This window comes from Zingiber officinale, chromosome 4B (assembly GCF_018446385.1).
Source record: "Zingiber officinale cultivar Zhangliang chromosome 4B, Zo_v1.1, whole genome shotgun sequence".
Lineage (NCBI taxonomy): Eukaryota > Viridiplantae > Streptophyta > Magnoliopsida > Zingiberales > Zingiberaceae > Zingiber > Zingiber officinale.
Genome location: NC_055993.1, coordinates 29,660,458 through 29,679,696, shown reverse-complemented (window position 1 = coordinate 29,679,696; position 19,239 = coordinate 29,660,458). Strand labels below are relative to the sequence as shown.

Sequence of the window (19,239 nt, the reverse complement as noted above, 5' to 3'; positions counted from 1 at the left end):
CCCCTCCCCTCATCTCTCTACTAGAGTATGTCAAAACTTCACTACTCATCCGCGCGCGTATCAATGAGAGAAAAATACTTTCATCAAACTCTCAACCACCAACAGAGTTTCTGCACAAATCCTGACAACAGAGCATGACCCACCTGCCACATATTATTTGTAAAACTAGGGATATATCCATTAATACACAGCCCATTACGAATTCCATTGCTTTCACACTTTTGAGATTTTTTCACTAGTTTGTTTTGTCTATGTCCTGCAAGAGAAATCTTCTCATAATGCACCATGATGTTACTGGTGAACTCCATTGGAAATAAGCCAAGAATGAGATATTTGTTATTCTTTCACATGGAACACAGAAGCTTGTTTCTCTATAACATGACATTCAACCTTTCTTTTCATGAATACACTGAAATTTGTATATAAAAATGATTAACCAGGTCAGGTAACGTCGAACGGGGCGGACCTGGCCCCAGAAAATTTCCCACTGGCCGTCAAAGTAAATCGGGAAGCGCTTGCGATGGGCAGTCCAGAAGTCCAGCATCCAGTGGTTATACATCCCATTTGAAGGAAAATTTCCTACAAATGCGCCGTAGTTAGGAATTGAACCGTGGATATCTGGGTGACAACTGGGCACCCTTCCACTGCACCATAGCCCGAGGCCCACTAAAATTTGTAAATAGAACTGAGACATTTTACTAGTCACTTGTCTTAATTCACATTTCTTTTCCTTGGTTGTTTTTTTATTAGAATTTGCAAATATTTTAGATGGGTAGCCCGATATATGAAGCTCCTGCAAATGTAGGATCCCAGGAAAGGGTTGAACCGGTCTATCCTTTATTACAAGAGATTGTTTCTGTAACTCTAACCCGTAACCACATGGCCACATAGCAACAACTTTACTATTATGCAAGGCTCCCTTTGCAAATATTTTAGATGAATATCAAAAATTTCTTTCTACATGAAGACCTTTATTTGGAGGTCTAAATAGAGAATCCTCCAAGTTATGTTGCTCTAGGGAGATTAAATTCTGTAAACAAAACAAGGATCTGTTGATGACCAAATTGTACATACAATAAAGCTCAGTTGTAAAATATATTACAAAAATGCTCAATTGTAAAATATATTAATTTGAGGGGAGAAGGATTGGCAGCGTCTATGACTCTGGTGAAGACACTAGCAGTGGATTCAAAGGGGCTACACCAAACGAGCGAAAGAGGTGGGGTGGTGAACAATAGGAGTGAAAAAGGAACAACAATTTTGTGGAGAGGGGAATCGAACATGGTGAACACTAACAATGGATGGACATGGTGGTGGAAGAAAAAGAGTGGGGTCTCAGGGAAGGGTTGAACCATATTAGGTCTATTATATGCAATCTTATCTTTTATTGCAAGAGGTTGTTTCTGACTCAAACCTATGACCACATGGTCACACGGCAACAACTTTTGTTGTTTTACATGATCATTGTATTTATTTTATGAAACGGATCTTGAAATCTATATATTTTACATACTTGAGCTTGATAAAGAAGTCATTGCAATGTAATTATTTTGCATATATGATTTCTCTTATTTCCTTTCTTTATAAAAGCATTCAATTCATGATATGATAGAACGTTATTATGCTTTCTTATTTATAGGTAGAGAGAGGACCAATATATATATATATATAACATCTTTATTTCCATGCATCCATCATGCATCGGTTATAATAAATTATTATTATTTACATCCGTTTAGTTAACTTAATAAATCATTCAAAAGGGCAACCAAGACTCAGTCGATGTACATGTTCCTTAAATATTTTTTGTTGTAAACCTTTAGTTAACGGATCTGCAATCATGAGATATGTTCTAATATAATCAATAAACTCTTTGTTTTTGAACTTATTTAACAATAAAATATTTTAATTCTATATGCTTGGCACCTCTTGAGTATTTATCATTTTTTGAGAAGAATATTGTTGCAGAATTATCACAATAAATTTTTAGCGGCTTGGCAATAGTGTAGGCAACACAACCGCAACCATAATGCATGAATTGTGGCTTCAAAACATACCACAAACTCTGTTTCCATTGTGGATAAGGCAATGACAGATTGTTTATGATGCTAAGCAGGATAACGATTATCCTGCCGGCTGACGAAAAAAGAGGAATTGAGGAGAAAGAAAGAAGAGAACTATCGCCCTCTAGATTTTTCCATAGAAAAGGAAATGTTATATAATAGCAGAGAATTAATTCCTCAACCATATATATATATATATATATATATATATATATATATATATATATATATACACACACACACTCTTCCTAGGACTTAAAGGAAGGAAAGAAATTCCTATATATGGAATATAATTCCTATCTTATAAAGAAAAGAAAGAATTATTTAACACAAGGAAACAAATTCTTAACAAACTCGTAATCTTAAAATCTCTAAGCGGACTCAAAATACAAAAATATAAAATACATAAATTATCAAAAATACCTAAAATACTAAAAATACCTTAAATAATAAAAAAAATAAAAATTATCAAAAATAATAATAAAAATCTATGGATCCTCATGCATCAGTCATCTCAAATTGAAAGGACTCATCCGCAAGTTTAAAGTAGCTTCAGGTGGTAGCCAGGAGGAAGGTCATCAGGCACCAAATTCGCAAAATATACTACCAGCTATCAGACTTTGGGAAGCTAAAAATCAATTTCACAGACATCAATTCCATCTTAGGAAAATCTGTCATCATCCATAAAAACATCTTCTGATTCAGGTTTCTGGGCTCCTTGTGTAAGTTGAAGACCAAGTACAAACTCCTCAACTGCTGTAATTACAATTTTTTTCCTTCTAATCCTTCTTCCTTGAAAGCCAACTGAAAGCCAGATACAACAGAATCCTTGGTCTCATTAAGGTACTGAACTCCCTTGCACTTATGAACCACCATGTTCAGACCAGTAGCTTTGTAAATGTTAGTGTATAACTTGCTACATTCTCAGATTCTAAGTCAAAAAATACTTCGAACCTGTTTTCCCAATCTAAGATTCTTATGAAGCCTACAACCACCAAGCAACGAGGCCTAGAGGAATTTATCAGGCTTCATTGGCATCTTCTCTATAATCTCCTCAGCTTCCTCGGATCGGCCAGCCTGGCTGAGAAGATCAACAACACAAGCATAATAATCTTTTATGGAATGAAATATTCTTAGACCTTTATCAATAAACCCTGCATGAGCACAAGCTGAAAGTACTCCAATGAATACTACTTGGTCTTGTTTGGTACCTGATTGTAACAATAAATCAAAGAAGGTAATTGCCTCCTCTGAGTGGCCATTTTAAGCACATCCACAAATTATTGAAGTCCATGAGACCAAGTCTGGCCAAGACATCCCTTTGAAGACAACACTGACCTTCTCAATATTTCTATATTTTGAGTACATGTGCACAAGAGCACTCACCGAAAATGACAATGGATTATATCCAATTCTTGTCATGTACCCATTGACCTGCCTTCCTAAGCCTTCCATAACTAAATGCGAGCAAGCATCCAAAACTCCTGCAAAAGTGAACTCATTTGGCTAGACGCCTGATCTCAACATCTACGAAAACAGATCAAACCACTCCATCCTCTGTCCACTATCGAAATACCTCCCAATCATAGTTGTTCAAGAAACAACATCCTTATCAGCAATCCGATTGAACACATATCATGCATCATTAATTCATCCATATTTGGCATACATATCCGAAGGTGCACTCCAAACAGTCACGTCCAAGTCAAAGCCCATTCGAACTATGTGGCAATGTATCTCCTTTCCGTGCCAGAGGCAAGGGTCAGCAATGGCAGCAGCAAGGGCGTTGGAAGCTATGAATCTGTTCCTAAAGATTGCGCCTTTTCCATACTTGAAAGGTATGCCATTCTTCTCACAAATCTTCCCAAGCAGGCCACCGATCCACCCTGTCCTAACATATATCAGGAACTTGAGAGAAAGTTTAGCGTTCTTGGGAGCAGGGACCAACATTCCTGTTTGATTAAATTTGATGCTGGTTTGCGAATTCTTATCCTTGGAGGCTTCTTGCCTGGTGATTCCGGGGATCATCAGCATCCAGAGATGCAACACCAATGCGCTGGAGACATCACCCCACCATTGAGGGTTGCTGATGTACCACTCCATCGTCTACTGCAGGTCGTCCTCCCATGTGCCCAAGTCCTTTAGCTCCAATGAACCCAAGATCTAGCCTCCGCCAGGTCTCGGTTTGCGGAAATTCCCTTTAACCTCATGTCAGCACAACCATCATCTATGGCCGCATCCTCCACTCCCTTCTCCACCATGATCTTCTCCATAGCTGTGTCAAGGTCCCGACGGAGGCGCAGGCCGCCCATAATAAGACCCATGTCAAAGGCACGGGCATGAAGGGCTTCCCGTCGGTTGCTAGCGTCGACTCGAAGCTCCGCCACATGGAAGCAAGGCATTGCATATACATCTCGCCAAGCCGAGACGACTTCATGCCATGGACCTAAGTGGAGCTGCTCCTATGCCACCTCTGTAGCAATGAGGTATCCGTCGGCCGCCTTGCCCGCGTAGATCTTTGTTGGAACTCATTGATCGTCATTGTACAACGCTGAGAGAGGGCTTCTTCTTGTCTTCTTCCTCCTCCGTTTCCCTCTTTGGGGATTGATTTAGGGCTTTGCAGAAACCAGACGAAATCCTGAGGTCGAAGTCGGAGAAGACGGAATCATCGAAGTTGAGCTCCATCCACTCCGGCTTGGGTGAGTAGCTGCTGGTGAATTCGGAGTTAGGTGAGGAGCGGTGGGAGTCCTAAACGGTGTGGAACGAAAAGGTGCGATGGTGGGCATCCTCCTTTCCTTCAAATTCTTTTCCTTCATATGCTAGCTTCATATCTCAAGGATTAAAAGAGGAGTTGAGAAAGGGCAAAGGCAACTTGGAAAAGTCACTTCTACCAATAATGAATGTGTCAAGTTTTGATTTGCAAGAATTGTTTAATGAAGTTAACTTTGTATTTTCCCGATTGACATGCATAAAATTACCATCAACATTATCACGATCCTGATGAGAGGATGTTGTACCCATGTCAATTTTTGGATTACCAAAGTTTGACGCAACTTTTGATAAACTATCACCGGTATCTTGGTCATAATCATCTGGATCAAATTCTTTCTCCAAATCATCTTCGAATCCGTCCAGATCATATCGGGCGTCAAAGCTATCGTTCTCCATAGCAAGACATAATCGTCCCTGAACGGAGTTTGAGTGTAATCAAAAGGAAAAAAGTGATTTTTCATCTTTTTCTTTATCTTCTCCCAATCCTGGATCTTAGTTTTACCTTGTTTGTCTCGTAAGCACCATAAGTGCTCCCACTATGCTAATGTCAGCCCCTTGAGTATAATTGCAATCAACTTCACCTTCGTTTGTTCCAATACTTTCTCATAGAAGAAGAACCGCTCCACTATTGATCTAATCAACAACATTCTCTATATGTGACTTACCATAAAATTCGAGTAGATCAACTCCAAATCTAAGGTCTCCATGTCGATCCTCTCGACAACGTACCTCACGATCTTCATAATTTCGAGTCACCACCACTATACGCTGGGTTAAATCTGCGACTTGTCTTGTAAATCCTCAACTGTCTTTGTAGTGCAAAAAAAAAAAAAAAGATTCACTTAAATAAACCAAGAGTTATATTATGGATTGATACTATAGGGTTTAAGTAATTAATATGTTAATATGTTAACAAACCTGACCCGATTTGCTAGCAACCTGACCCGACTTACCCTTTTAAATACACATGCCTTATATTTTTTCTCTCTCCCCTAACCCTTGAAGCCGCCGGCCTCCCTACATTCCCAACCGAGGAGGAGATAGAGGAAGAACTTCGTCGGAACGCTCAAAGTCATTTTTCTCTACGTCTCGCTACTTATCTTCCGTATACAAAACACCAAGGCAAGGTTCTTTTGTTTTTGCAATTATTGCACTATATGGATCATAGTATGATATTTTGATGTATGTTGCATGTTTTAAATCTTTCTGGAAGCACCATTCAGATCATATTATGTATGTTTAATGATTTTATGCATGAAAAAGATTTATGACTACATTTTACAAATTTTATGTTACATTTTCTTAAAGCTTTTGATGGTTTCTTGAAAATTTCTTGATTGTTCTTGTTGAGTTTTGATGCTCGAAATTTCAAGGGGTGTTGCTGCGTTTAGGGCTCTTCGGGATGATGTCTAGGTGATGTTCGGATGTGAATTTGTGGGTTAGAAGACCTGGGATGGGAGGTCAAAGGGCTGGAAGTTGTGTTTGATCTAGAATTTCGTCGAGTGTGACTTATGTGATGGAGAGGCCTTGCGTTCGGGGCAGAGGTGTTTTGGGTCGTCAAGGGCTTACTCCAAGGTATGGTCCATGTGTTGGGAGAGTATTCGAGGGATTGAAAAGGTGATGATATGTAGTAGGAGAGGGCGGGGGTTGTAGGGATTGAAGATGTTGCCATTGGAGGCTGTTGATTTGGGCCTGTTCTGGTGAGGGAGCAAGACCGGTAGGCTAGGATTTTTTTGGGTTGTTCGGGTGAGGGAGAAAGATCGGTGGGGCTGGGGCCTTTGCTGGGTTGATTAGGTGAAAAAGGAAGGGGTCGAAGTAGGTGTTGCGAGGTAAGGTTTAGTGTCTAGAGAAGGATGGATGGGAAAACATGGGGCAGGATCCTTAGCACAGCATTTCTATTTTTATTTACCTCCCATATATTAGCACCTTGAACTCTATTATCATAACTGTTAGTAGGATGTTGATGCACGCAAGATAATTGTTTGTTTTAGCATGTAAAGTAAACTATTTTATTTATTTAGCAATATCTTTCTATGCATGAAGAGTAATAAAATTTTATTTAATAATGTGAGCTGTATATGACAATGTGAAGGGTAAGAGAATTCGACTTAAGAAGGGTCCGGTGAACCATACCAAAACAAAAAAGGTTAGGTGAATCCGACATAAGAAGGTCCAGTGAACTTTACCAAAATAAAAGAGGTTTGGGAATCCAGCTTAAGAAGGGTCCAACGAACCTTACCAAAGCAGAGGGATTTGGGAATCCGGTTTAAGAAGTGTCCGGTGAACCTTACCAACCTAGTACTAGGATAAAAGTTTGGCCAAACGATTAGAGGTTAAAGTACAAAGTAACTACATCTGATGAACTGAATTCTTGTAATCTTTGTAGTGGAAATTCATGGAATTAATGTCTTTCAGTTAATTTATCAAAATATTCCTCTTAAATGCAAACGAATGTTATTTCTATAAAAGGTTGAACTTGCTTTGTTTTTAGACTCACTAGATCCATAGGTAATGAGACGGAAGGACTTGACGGATGAGCTTTCTTATACCTAGCAGTGCACACCCGAGCGCCTCTTTTATTTGTTTAAGTTTCTACATGCATTAGGATGTTAGATCCTTCCATTGGAGTCGAGTTATATGATTGATAGTTGGATTAAGTCCCTTTCACTAGTTAGTTGCACTTTCTACTCTCATGAAGAATTTATTTACTTATGATGTTCAAACACAAATTATTTTTGATTTCATGTTGAACCAGTTTGTAATGCATAATCTTTGGAGTTGGGTTGTTTAATTCGGATCTCTTTAATGTTGGTAATGCATGTTTGGTGAAAAGTATGTAAAGGATTTTAGGATGTTTCAGTCTTTCATGGTGCTTGGCTTCCTCCATCGAAACCTGCCTACTGCAACCACAACTACGACGTCCTCCCTTGGGATCTAACGCTCATCTTCCTCAATCGGACACTGTCAGCAATGAAATCAACTAACATTGGGTAGGATAACGATTATCCTACGGGCTAACGAGAAGAGGGAAATTGAGAAGAAAGCAAAAAAAGATAAGCGTCTAGATTTTTCCAAAGAAATGGAAATGTAAATAATATCGAAGGATTAATTCCACAACTAGCTATACATAAATGTATATATAGACTCTCCCTAGGACTCAAAGAAAGCTTTGTTGTTAGAGGCGAAAGGTGCATCGAGGCGCGAGGCATGCCCAAGGCGCACGCCTCTTGAACATAAGGTTGATGACTACTAAACTATTGACACACGCACATCAATATCAAATATGACAAGCAAAACACCACCATGATAAAATTAATAAAAGTTTCAAACTTTCAAGTTTCAACTTTCTAATTTAAACTAACAAAGTTCATCAAAACAAGCGTAATAAGTCAAATGAATCATCAAGCTCAAGATCATCCTCATTGTATTCATCTTTTTCTTTATCTTCATCTTCTTCAAATTCAATTTCTTCTTCTTCTTCTTCATCTCTAAGTCTTGAGATGAGCGTCTCATAGAGGAAGATGCATTTCCCTTCTCTACTTGTTTAGGCCTAGCATGTGAACTAGAGGTCATGGATGCAATATTTTTTTCTCTAGTACAATATTCCGGCTCTTCAGCTCCACTAGCCCTAACAACGACATCCCATTAAGTCATCACCTTCAAAAACCAACTCATCTTCTTCATTATCACTTTCTCCATCCATTCTACCCATCAGCCATTCATTATTATCATCAATATCTGTCAAAGAGATGGGGTCAATCTTATCACGTGCATCATACCGAAGTTTTAAGGCACGATTGTATTTCACAAATACCAAATTATTTAAGCGTTGTTGAGCTAGCCTATTCCTTTTTTTGTCGTGAATCTACAAAATGTTAAAAATCACAATAAATATAATAAAATATCAAAGAATATTTTCTACTTATAAAAGTAACATACTAATAGTAACATTTATATTTATTACATACCTGCTATAAGTGAGGCTACAAGTACTACAAGTGAGGTTAAGCACTTTAATAGCAAACTTTTAGAATTCTAGGGTATTTGCTCCATAGCATTCCCCTCATTCTGTTGGAGATAATGTTCTTCTATGTCTAATTGCCACATTCCTTCCAAATAGCCCTTCTGCCTTTCGATATATATAGAGAGCCGGGTAGTGATTTTATCTTGCTCGGCAGCGCTTGAAACCAATCCCTCAATAGTTTCAAGCAAACCATTCACCACTTCTCCACAGATATTTGAATCTGTGTATGAATAAAAATATGCTGGATTCAAATAATGCCCTGCAGCATGTAAAGGTCGATGAAGTTGACATTCCCATCTCGTATCAATGATCTCAAACACTTCTTTGTATTTCTCTTCTTTCTCCTTAAAAGTCTTCATAATTGTTTCTTTTGCCCTATCCATAGCCTCATAAATATAGCCCATTGCAAGTTTTCTTTCGCCATCAATCAGTACACGGACTAAAGGGTCATATATCTTTAAAATATGCACAATACTGCTCTAAAGTCTAAGTGTCATGATGATTTTAGCTACCTTCTTCCCCGCCGCTTCTTTTGCCCATTTACTCTCTGTCCAATCCTTTGAAATGAATATTTTTCTTAAATTTTGCTTCATGCATCCTTTCAAGAGTAAGAAAAGCAGTAGCAAATCTTGTGACATTCGCCCGACAAAGCTCTTTTTATCTTGTGAATTGCCTTAACATATTTACCATGTCGGGGTGAACATAAATGTAAGCATTCACACTCATTGTTTTCTTCAATGTTGCTTTAAAATCAGGCAATTTCCCAATATCTTCTAAGATTAAGTTGACGCAGTGAGCAGCACAAGGAGTCCAATACAAGTGTGGCCTTTTTGCTTCTAATAATTTTCCTACAAAAGAAGTTAGAAAAGTAGATAAGTTTAACATATATAAGAAAAAGCATATTGATAAGAAAGAATTAAATATATTCTTACCAGCAAGCACATTGTTACTTGCACTATCCGTAACAACTTGAACAACATTTACTTCTCCTACACGCTCCACAAATCGATCAAGCAACTGAAATATTTTCTCTCCAGTCTTTGCATAATCAGAAGCATCAACCGATTTGATGAAAACGGAACCTTTAGGAGAATTCACTAAAAAAATTAATCAATGTTCTCTGCATTTTGTCTGTCCACCCATCTGCCATCAAACTACAATCATACTTGGCTCATTCTATTTCACATGACTTAATGTAATCATTTGTCACACTATCAACAACCTTTTTTAGAAAAGGAACCCGCACCTTATGATAACTAGGTCCTTTTAGACCTATACTATATTGGCCAACCAAGTCCAACATTCTTTTAAAGCTTGAATAGTTAACGACATTAAAAGGAATTGCCGCATCATACATCCACTCAGTTATGGTCATACAAGCTTTTTTCCTCAATTCTTTCTTGTATGCCTCATTTATCGTAATTCTCCTTTCTTTACCCTTTCTACTTTCAACATTTTTTTTTGTACACTAGGAGCAAAATACGTATCATTGGACCTATTTGTCTGGCCTTTTTTGCATATTCACTGATCTAGAACTTTACTTGTACTTATAGGCGGCACAACTTTAGCTCCAATATCATCCATATCAATATCATCACCAAGAGCGTCTACATCCTCAAAGTCTAATGTCGCAAGTTTAGAAAGATTACTTTTCTCAGTCTTTTTCTCCATGAAATTTTTAATTTCTTCACGTACATGAGGCGGACATTTTTTACAAGTTGTAGTATTTTGAACCCCCCAACAAGATGTTGTTTTGCACGATAGATACCCCTTTTGTAATTTTTTGACAAAAAGTTACAAACTAAATCATTTTTATTATCCGGATTAATTCTTTGAAAATAATTCATTCCCGGATCTTTTGATATATATGTTGGAGTATCACTACTACCTTCCATGATAATGAACAAGAAAATAGTCTGAAATTTTTTTAAAATAAAATAAAATCAATACGGTACCACTGTACCAGCAATAGCAAAATAGTAAAAAACAAAAAGCAAAACAAGACAAACAAAAATGGAAAAACGGTAAAAAAAAAATGAAATATCGGACATCAACACCAATACGAACCAGTAAAAATAGAAAAACAATACCAAAAAATCCAACATCGGACACAGTAGGAAGCAAAAACACAACCTGCAAAAATGAAAAAACAGGAAAAACAAAACAAAACAAAATCGGACAACAACACAGCAAGAACACGAACCAGCAACTCAAAGAAAAAAAAGAACGAGCAGAAGAAAAGAAGATACAGAACAAAGATAAGAAAAGAAGAAGAAGAAGAAACGAAGAAAAACTGAAAAGTGAAAACAAAGAAGAAGAAAAGAAATAACAGAAGAAGCGAAGAGAAGAAGAAGATGATAACAGACGAAAAAAAAGAGAAGAAGAAGTGAAGAACAGAAAAACAGAAAAAAGAAGGAAAACATACTTGGGCGACGACGCAACTCAGAGATGGCGCGATTCAGCGATGGCGGCGGCGGACGAGAATGGGTTCCGCTTCTTCTTGCGTTCTTTTCTTCTTTCCTTTTATCCTTCTCTTCTTCTTCTTGCGTTCTCTTCTTCCCTTCCTGCGTTCTTTTCTTCTCCTATTTCTCGTGCCCTAATTCCAAACAAAGTTGGTTTGGAATGTTTTTTTGGTTTAAAATCCAGATTTGTTCACGATCGCGCCTTCGTTAAGGTACAAAGGCGCACGAGGCGTGCCCAAGCGCGCGCCTGACGAACAGTGCCCGCCTTGCGTGGGAAGAGGCGTTTTTCCGAGCACCTTGTACGCCTGACGCCTCGGGCGCGCCTTTAACAACACAGAAAGAAAGGAAAAAAATCCCTATACATGATATATAATTCCTATCATATAAAGAAAGGAAACAAATTCTATAAAACAAGGAAAAAATTTCCTAATGGACTCATAATCCTAAAATCTCTTAACAGACTCAAAATACGCAAATATAAAATACAGAAATTACCAAAAATACTTGAAATATCAAAAATATCTTACATATAAAAAAGAGAGTAAAAATTACCAAAAATAATAATAAAAATCTATGGGTCCTCCTACATCAGTTTAGCACTTTTCAATAATATTGCTCCTCCAAGAAGAAACAAATAACCAAAAGTGGACTTTCTACTCTCAATGCATCCGGCAAAATTTGAATATGAGTAATCAACCACTTCCAAGTGATTCGCTTTTCTATACATGAGCATGCAATTCTTAGTGCCTTGAAGATATCTTAAAACTTTCTTAGCAGTTTTCTAATGATCAATTCTATGATTACTCAGTCCAACCGCAAAACTAATATCCGGTCTTGTACAGGTTTGTACATACTTCCTACAACAGAAGCATATGGAATTGAATCCATTTGTTTTCATTCTATGTCATTCTTTGGGCATTGCATAAGACTAAATTTGTCCCCTTCTAAATTGGAGAAATTCCAGCAGAACATTTTTCCATATTAAATCTCTCTAGAATTCTTTCAATATAAGGTTTTTTAGACAATCCCACAAAACATTTCAATTCTGATCACACAGGATGTCTCGCTCATATCTTTCATTTCAAAATTCTTAGAGTCTTTTGTCTTATGCAACATGTCCAAATCATTAGTAGCAAACAAGATTTCATCAACATATAGGACTAAAAATACAATTTTGCTCCCACTGATCTGTCGATATATGCAATGATCGACAATATTTTCTTCAAAACCAAAAGATGTGATGGTATTATTAAACTTAATATACCATTGTCCGGAAGCTTGTTTACGTTCATATATTGATTTCTTAAGTTTACACACAAGATGATCTTTTCCTTCAATTGAAAAACCTTCAGGTTGGTCTATATATACTTCTTCAAGATTTCCATTAAGAAAAGTTGTTTTCAGATCCATTTGGTATAACTCTAAATCATAATGAGCTACTGGTATCATGATAATACGTAATGAGTCTTTCTTTAAGACAAGTGAAAATGTTTCTTTATAATCAATATCATCTTGTTGTGTATATCCCTTAGCAACAAGTCAACCTTTATATCTCTCAATATTACCATTCAAGTCACGTTTGGTTTAAAGACCCATTTACATCCAACTTATTTAGAATCTTCTAGCAATTCAATGATATCCCAAACATCATTTTCATATATGGATTGCAACTCTTCTTTCATTGCATTGATCCATTTATCTGACTCTAATTTCTATAGCTTGTGAAAATGAAACTGAATCTTCATAAATTCCATAATCTAATTCTTGCAAATAAGTTTCATAATCATTTGAAATAGCAATTTTTCTTATTTTTTGAGATCTTCTCAATGTTATTTCTTGTGACTCATTTGCATCAAATCTTTGTGAGTTAGTTTCTTCAAAGGATATTTCATCATGTTGTTCAGTGTTAATAACGGGAACACTTTGGGAACAACATTGGATGAAGGAATACTTTTTGATAAAGGAATATTTACCTTAACTTCCTTTATATCCACATTTTGTTGTTCATCGCTCTCACTAACTTCACCATTCTCAAAGAATTTTGCATTACCAGTTTCTACTATTCTTAGATTATGATTAGGACAATAAAATATATATCCTTTAGATTTCTATGGGTAACCAATAAAACCACTAATTATTCAAGAATCTAACTTTCTTTCACATGGATTATAAACTCTTGCTTCTGCAACCCCTAACATGCAAGTGTCTAAAGCTAGGTTTCCCTATTTGTCCATAACTCAAAAGGAGTCTTTGGAACTGCCTTACTAGGAACTCTATTAAGCAAGTACATTGATGTTTTTAAATAATACATCCACAATGATTTGGGTAATGATGAACTACTCATACTTCTAATCATATCCATTAATGTGCGGTTATGCCTTTCTACCACACCATTTTGTTGAGGTGTGTGTGGTATAGTATATTGTATACATATGCCATGTTTTTCAAGAAGTTTTGCAAATGGACCCGAATGTTGTATGGTTTCATCATATTTCCCATAGTATTCACCTCCTCTATCAAACCTTACAATTCTCACTTTCTTGTCTAATTGTCTTTCAATTTTATTAATGTAAATTTCAAAAACATCTGCTTGAGATTTTTTTAAGCAAATAGACATATTTATAACTGTGAAAAATCATCGATAAAGGTGATAAAATACTTTTCTCCACCAAAAGATGAAGTATCAAAAGGTCCATGTACATCAATGTGCATTATTTCAAGAAGTTGAGTGCTTCTTATGGCTCCTTTCTTATTATGTCTGATTTGTTTTCCCTTAATACAATTCACATATAAATTAAGATCGGTAAAATCTAAATTTTGTAGAATCTCATTCTTTATCGATCTTTCTAATCTTTCTTTGGATATATGACTCAAACGCTTATGTCACAAGAAAGCGGAACATTCACTAAGCATAGTTAGCTTAATTCCAATACTTTAATGCACAGAAAGGATTCAACAAATTTATTATCAAGTTTTAATTTATATAAACCATTAGTAAGAATTCTAGAACAATAAGTCTTGAATTCTTATATAAATTAAAACCAAAACCACAAACATCATGTTTTGAAAGAGAAATAAGGTTCCTAGAAATTGAAGGTACATAAAGAGTCTCTAATAGGTCTAAATGAGAGCTAATATCTAAGACCAAACCATAAGTCCCTATGCCTTCAATCGGAGCCTTCATACAATTTCACATATATAGGAAATTCTCAATTCGGTTTGTGGTTTGGATTGTAAGGAATCTCTGCATCATATTGGATACATGAGTATCAAGAGGGTGCTGTAGAGGATGTTGGCACAGCAAAGGCTCCACATCAGAGACCGACAAGAGCATTAGGAGAGTGCTGGAGACACAGGAGCATCTGTTCTTCTAGTGCCCTCCTATTGTGGGCCTATGGCGGAGGATTCAAGACTAGCTTCATTTGCATCCAAAGATGACCACCTATCAAAAGACAATCTATCTTCAGACAATATTATAGAGGGAGTTGGGTGGTGATAAAGGCTCATCATTTGGCTTTGTCATCACTGATACATTCTGTGTGGAGGACTCGAAATCATAATTTTTTTTTATAAGAGTCAGTTAAATGCTGAGAGGATATTAACAAATATGTGTGGAGCGCGCAACTACATGTATGTAAGTCTTTAGGTATCTATTCAGATCTGATACTACATCAAATATGAATAGACCCTAAAACCTCATTTTGTACATTTTGGATACATGATATACCACTTTTATTTATCCCAAAAAAGTGATGGCCTACAGTATATTCGATACTTCTTTACAAATTTATTTAAGAATTCATTCAGAAAGGTGGGCATAAGAAAGGGATAGAGAATCTTCATATTCCAGTACCTGAGAGACAGCTGAGAGAAATCATCCTCTAGCTCCTCATCCTCATGGTTCACATTGACAATAGGTGCAGCTACAGCAATTGGTACACAACTAAGAGCAGAACCCTTCAAGATATCATTATATCTTTGAAGTACATGCTGAAGTTCATCATTCAGTGCCAGACCCTGACAAAGAAGCTCTTCATCTCTGGAACATACAAAAGTCCAACTCTTTATACTTTTAAAGTATTAAGTGTATAAGATCTCAACTCATTATCTCAAGAGTAAGAATAGAAAAAGTTTTGGGAGTATACCCTGTATTATTCACAAGAACCATTAAAGGCTTTTGATAAGAATGGCATTGCTCAACAAGGTCGACTATAACTTCTTGCTTTAACTCCTGTCATATGCAGAATGATTAATTGTCATAGTAAAAAATGTAAAAAAAAAATGCATTGTCCAGTGATCCTGACTTCTGTGAAATTTTTTGTAGAGCTAGAGACAAATTATAACAAGGAAAGCAACCGTGTTTAAGCTATGATATTGTAGTGTAGACCTTATCTAGACAATCATATGACACAAGAATCAGGAAAGCTGTGCATGCCAGTTTTAAGAGCATAGAGATGGACATAACAAGAGTAAGGAAATTGAGCATATTCAAGATGAAATACATAAGGAAAAAATGCAGACTAATACATCATGCCCGCCCACTTCGACCAACCCATTTAGCCTATATAACAACCTGGTCAGTCATCCCTTGCTATATAAAACAACTTCAACACCCTTCATATGTCGAACCCTTCAATCCCTAGTGTCTGACCCCACCTGGTTCTTCATACTCATCTAGCTTTCTTGTTCCACTCAAGAAACTAGGTTTGACCAACTTTCCTGAGTTGTCCATTCTATCAGACCCACCCAACTTATTTGATCCATCCTTATTTGTGCCCATTTTATATTTGAAATGATACATAACATTATATTTATCAGAGGTCGAATGTACCATTCTACCATTTAAACTATAGAATAGTTATGGAATGAGTGGAATGGAAGGGAACATTACTAGAAATCATTCCACTACAAATTGTTCATCCAAATATGAATTAAATGGAATGGGATACCTACCAAACAGATCCTAAGTGCCTTGGCACTTTTGAATGGATTGAACTCAAGAACCTTATTGAACTCTCTTGAGCTTTAACAAGAACCACAAAACCTTTAATTGACATACTACAGTATTAATCTAGAGAGGAAGTTGTGTCAAAAAATTAACTAAATATTTCAATTTTCAACATTATATATATATTAAACTAACCAAATAAGGCATCTATTATGATTCCTATTATCATTTTTGAATTGATCACATTAATTTCTGACACTACCATAACCAATTCAAAATTCAACCTTGATCCAACCATTCAAATAATCAAAAAGAAATAGCAATGACTCACATGAAGCTTTTAAGAGAATCATTTTACTTAATCATGAATTCATGATACAGATTTCCAACTTTGCAGAGTCAAATTTCATGAAGGGTTAGTTAATTAGTTCTTGAACACAGCCATTTTTAATATGTAAGATAAATGCTGAACTTGCTTTAAATTGAAACATGAAGTTTCAAATGTTTGCCTGTGAAACAATTGTTATTTTCCCCCATGAAATCTCCTGTATGGCTTCATCATGTGCATTAAAACATTGTTCTCCGTCAAGTCTTTCTTCTCTCCCTTCTGTAGCATCGAAAGCAGTTGGGGGTGGTAAATAGCACTCGTGGCTTTTTCACCTTTTTCTGTTAAAACTATTGAAGAATTGCAACTAAAAGAAAGAGTTACACGAAGAACAAAAAAAGACAATACTAACACGTAGTTTTTTACTTGATTCGAAGCCTGTGACGACTTCTACTTCAAGGCCCACGATCGTCGATTGCTTTCAATGAGCAATCCACTAATAATTTCGAATAAGTACAAGTATAAAGTGACAATAGTTTAAGTGCTATACAAGAAATTAAACCAACAAATAAAAGATCCGAAGATTCGTGCTTTCGATCATCGGAACAACGTTATAGCGTCGTAGAGTCATCTTTGGAGTAGCGCGCAAGAGAGTAAGTCGTTGGAATTGGTGTCCTTGAGTTGCTGGTCGAACCCTCCTTTTATAGCCTTGTTCGGGAGCCTGAACAGGTTCTGGGCGCCCCCATCAAGCTGACGTGGTTGCACCTCAGCGAAAGCTTATCTCTGAAAATTTATCTAACTCTGAGCGCCTGAACCTGTCCAAGCGCCTGGACTATGACGTATGAGCTTGAGCCACCTCAGTTCCTGCTAGTCGCCCATTCGACGCCTTCCCGGGCGCCTGGACCAACTCCGGGTTCTTGAACCTTTGAGCGCTTGGACACCCTTTTTCAGCCACATAATTTCCTACATCACAAGGTTATCACAACAAGTAATAATATGGAAAGAAGAGTAATAAAATATTGGATAGTTTCCAGACTGTCTGGTCCTAACTTTGAGTTTCGCTAAAACCATAGGCCGGACCAATGCCTACAGTTATCTCAACGGGAAATGCGTCCTCACCTACTCCTCTCAGAAGAGTATACCTAATGTCAAACCGGTCCTCCAGATCGTTTGGACTTTTGCTCAGCATCTGAGACTTCAAGACTTTCCACTGGGCGTCTAATCCCCGATCCGTCCAATCTTTCGCCTAGTGTCCGCAACCTTCAGGACTTTCACCTACTATCCTCGTCCCGTAAGATTTTCCGCCCGATGTCCTCAACCTACTAAGAGTTCCCTCCAGTCTCTCAAACTAGGACTTTCTTGCCTAGCCACAACTAGGGTTTTCCACTTGCCTAGTATTCACTAAAACTTTTAACTTACCTAAACTCACTTAGGACTTTCCTACACACTTAGTCAGACTTATTAGAACCACAATAACTCTTAACTTTGAACCCTTTGTCATTATCAAAACTTGAGTTCGATCATGTGCTTCTTGCATCAACACCTTCTACTAGGTTCATCATTTTCCCCTATCAACTACCACCATTTTCAGAACTAAGTTTAGAATATTTGTCTATTTACTTCGCATGAAATCTGCATCACAAATAGGAAGTGGAACACAACTACATGGCCAAGCACCTCCTCTTGGCAATTGACTAGTGAAAGAGAGAAAGAGTTCCACAATGAGCTTTGGGTGGCGCAAGGGCTACAAGTTGTAGGAGGCCACTGACCAGGAAGTATCAATGGCAGTGCAAAGCTTGAGATTGAAGCCCACAAATACATGAGAAGTGGTGGAAGTTGTAATTTTTTAAAATAAAATTTTGAAAAAGAGTTTTCAAAATCATGGAAAATGAAGAAGAAGAAAACTCTTAAGAGATAATGGAAGCTCACTCTAGTCCCACATCTAGTTTTTAGAAAGAAAACTTGGAAGATTTAGCAATGAGAAAATAAAATAATATTCATTTAAATAAAGATGACATGGTTTAAAATCTCGAACCATATTGGAGTTTTGGTTTATGATTGGAACAATATGATTTTGGTATCGTATAGTGTCATGCCAATATGGTTTCAGTATTTTTTAAATATAATATATATTAATTAAAAATTAAAATTAACCTAAATATTAAAAAATTAAAAATATTAGTTTTTTATAAAAAAAAATATATGGGATCAGGGCACTCCTATATGGTAAAAAAAAAAATAATTTATTATATATTTTTAAATTAAAATAAATTATTATATATATAATTTAATTATTAAAACCTAAGTTAAAGTTTAATCTCCCACCCTCGACCCCACGGGAAGTCATGGCAACCTCCGTGACAGGTTGCCATAGGATCGCAATAGCCTCCGCGGCCTCTCGCGGAGGCCACGGCACCCCGTGGTGTTAGTGGTGTTGGGTGACGGGGACCGAGCGAAGGGCAGCATGTGGTGGGCGGAACAGTAAATTTCACCTGTTTCTCCCAACATAGTACAAATTTTTAAACTATAGTAGGAGGAGTTTTAAGAAAATAAATGAAATTAAATATTTAATACTTGTTTTCAAATTATGTTTACAAGTTAAAGTGTTCAACCTACTTGTTGCTTTGCCATGTTGGAATGCATTG

The 19,239-nt window shown here is 36.7% G+C and overlaps 1 protein-coding gene and 1 long non-coding RNA gene across 2 annotated transcripts in view; both read right to left on the bottom strand.

Annotated features, from left to right (window-relative positions):
- LOC121974906 (TOM1-like protein 4) overlaps window positions 1-19,239 on the bottom strand; it is a 55,018-nt gene that overhangs the window by 1,827 nt on the left and 33,952 nt on the right. Inside the window, exons 8-9 of the mRNA XM_042526187.1 lie at window positions 15,467-15,552; window positions 15,175-15,360 (exon numbers count right to left, since the gene is read on the bottom strand). Of these exons, the coding sequence (XP_042382121.1) occupies window positions 15,175-15,360; window positions 15,467-15,552 (272 nt within the window). The remainder of the gene's footprint in view (window positions 1-15,174; window positions 15,361-15,466; window positions 15,553-19,239) is intronic.
- On the bottom strand, window positions 9,371-9,983 carry LOC121974907. The gene is made up of 2 exons (XR_006110149.1): window positions 9,792-9,983; window positions 9,371-9,707 (listed from the first exon to the last, which is right to left on the bottom strand). It is a non-coding gene; the product is annotated as an uncharacterized LOC121974907 (long non-coding RNA).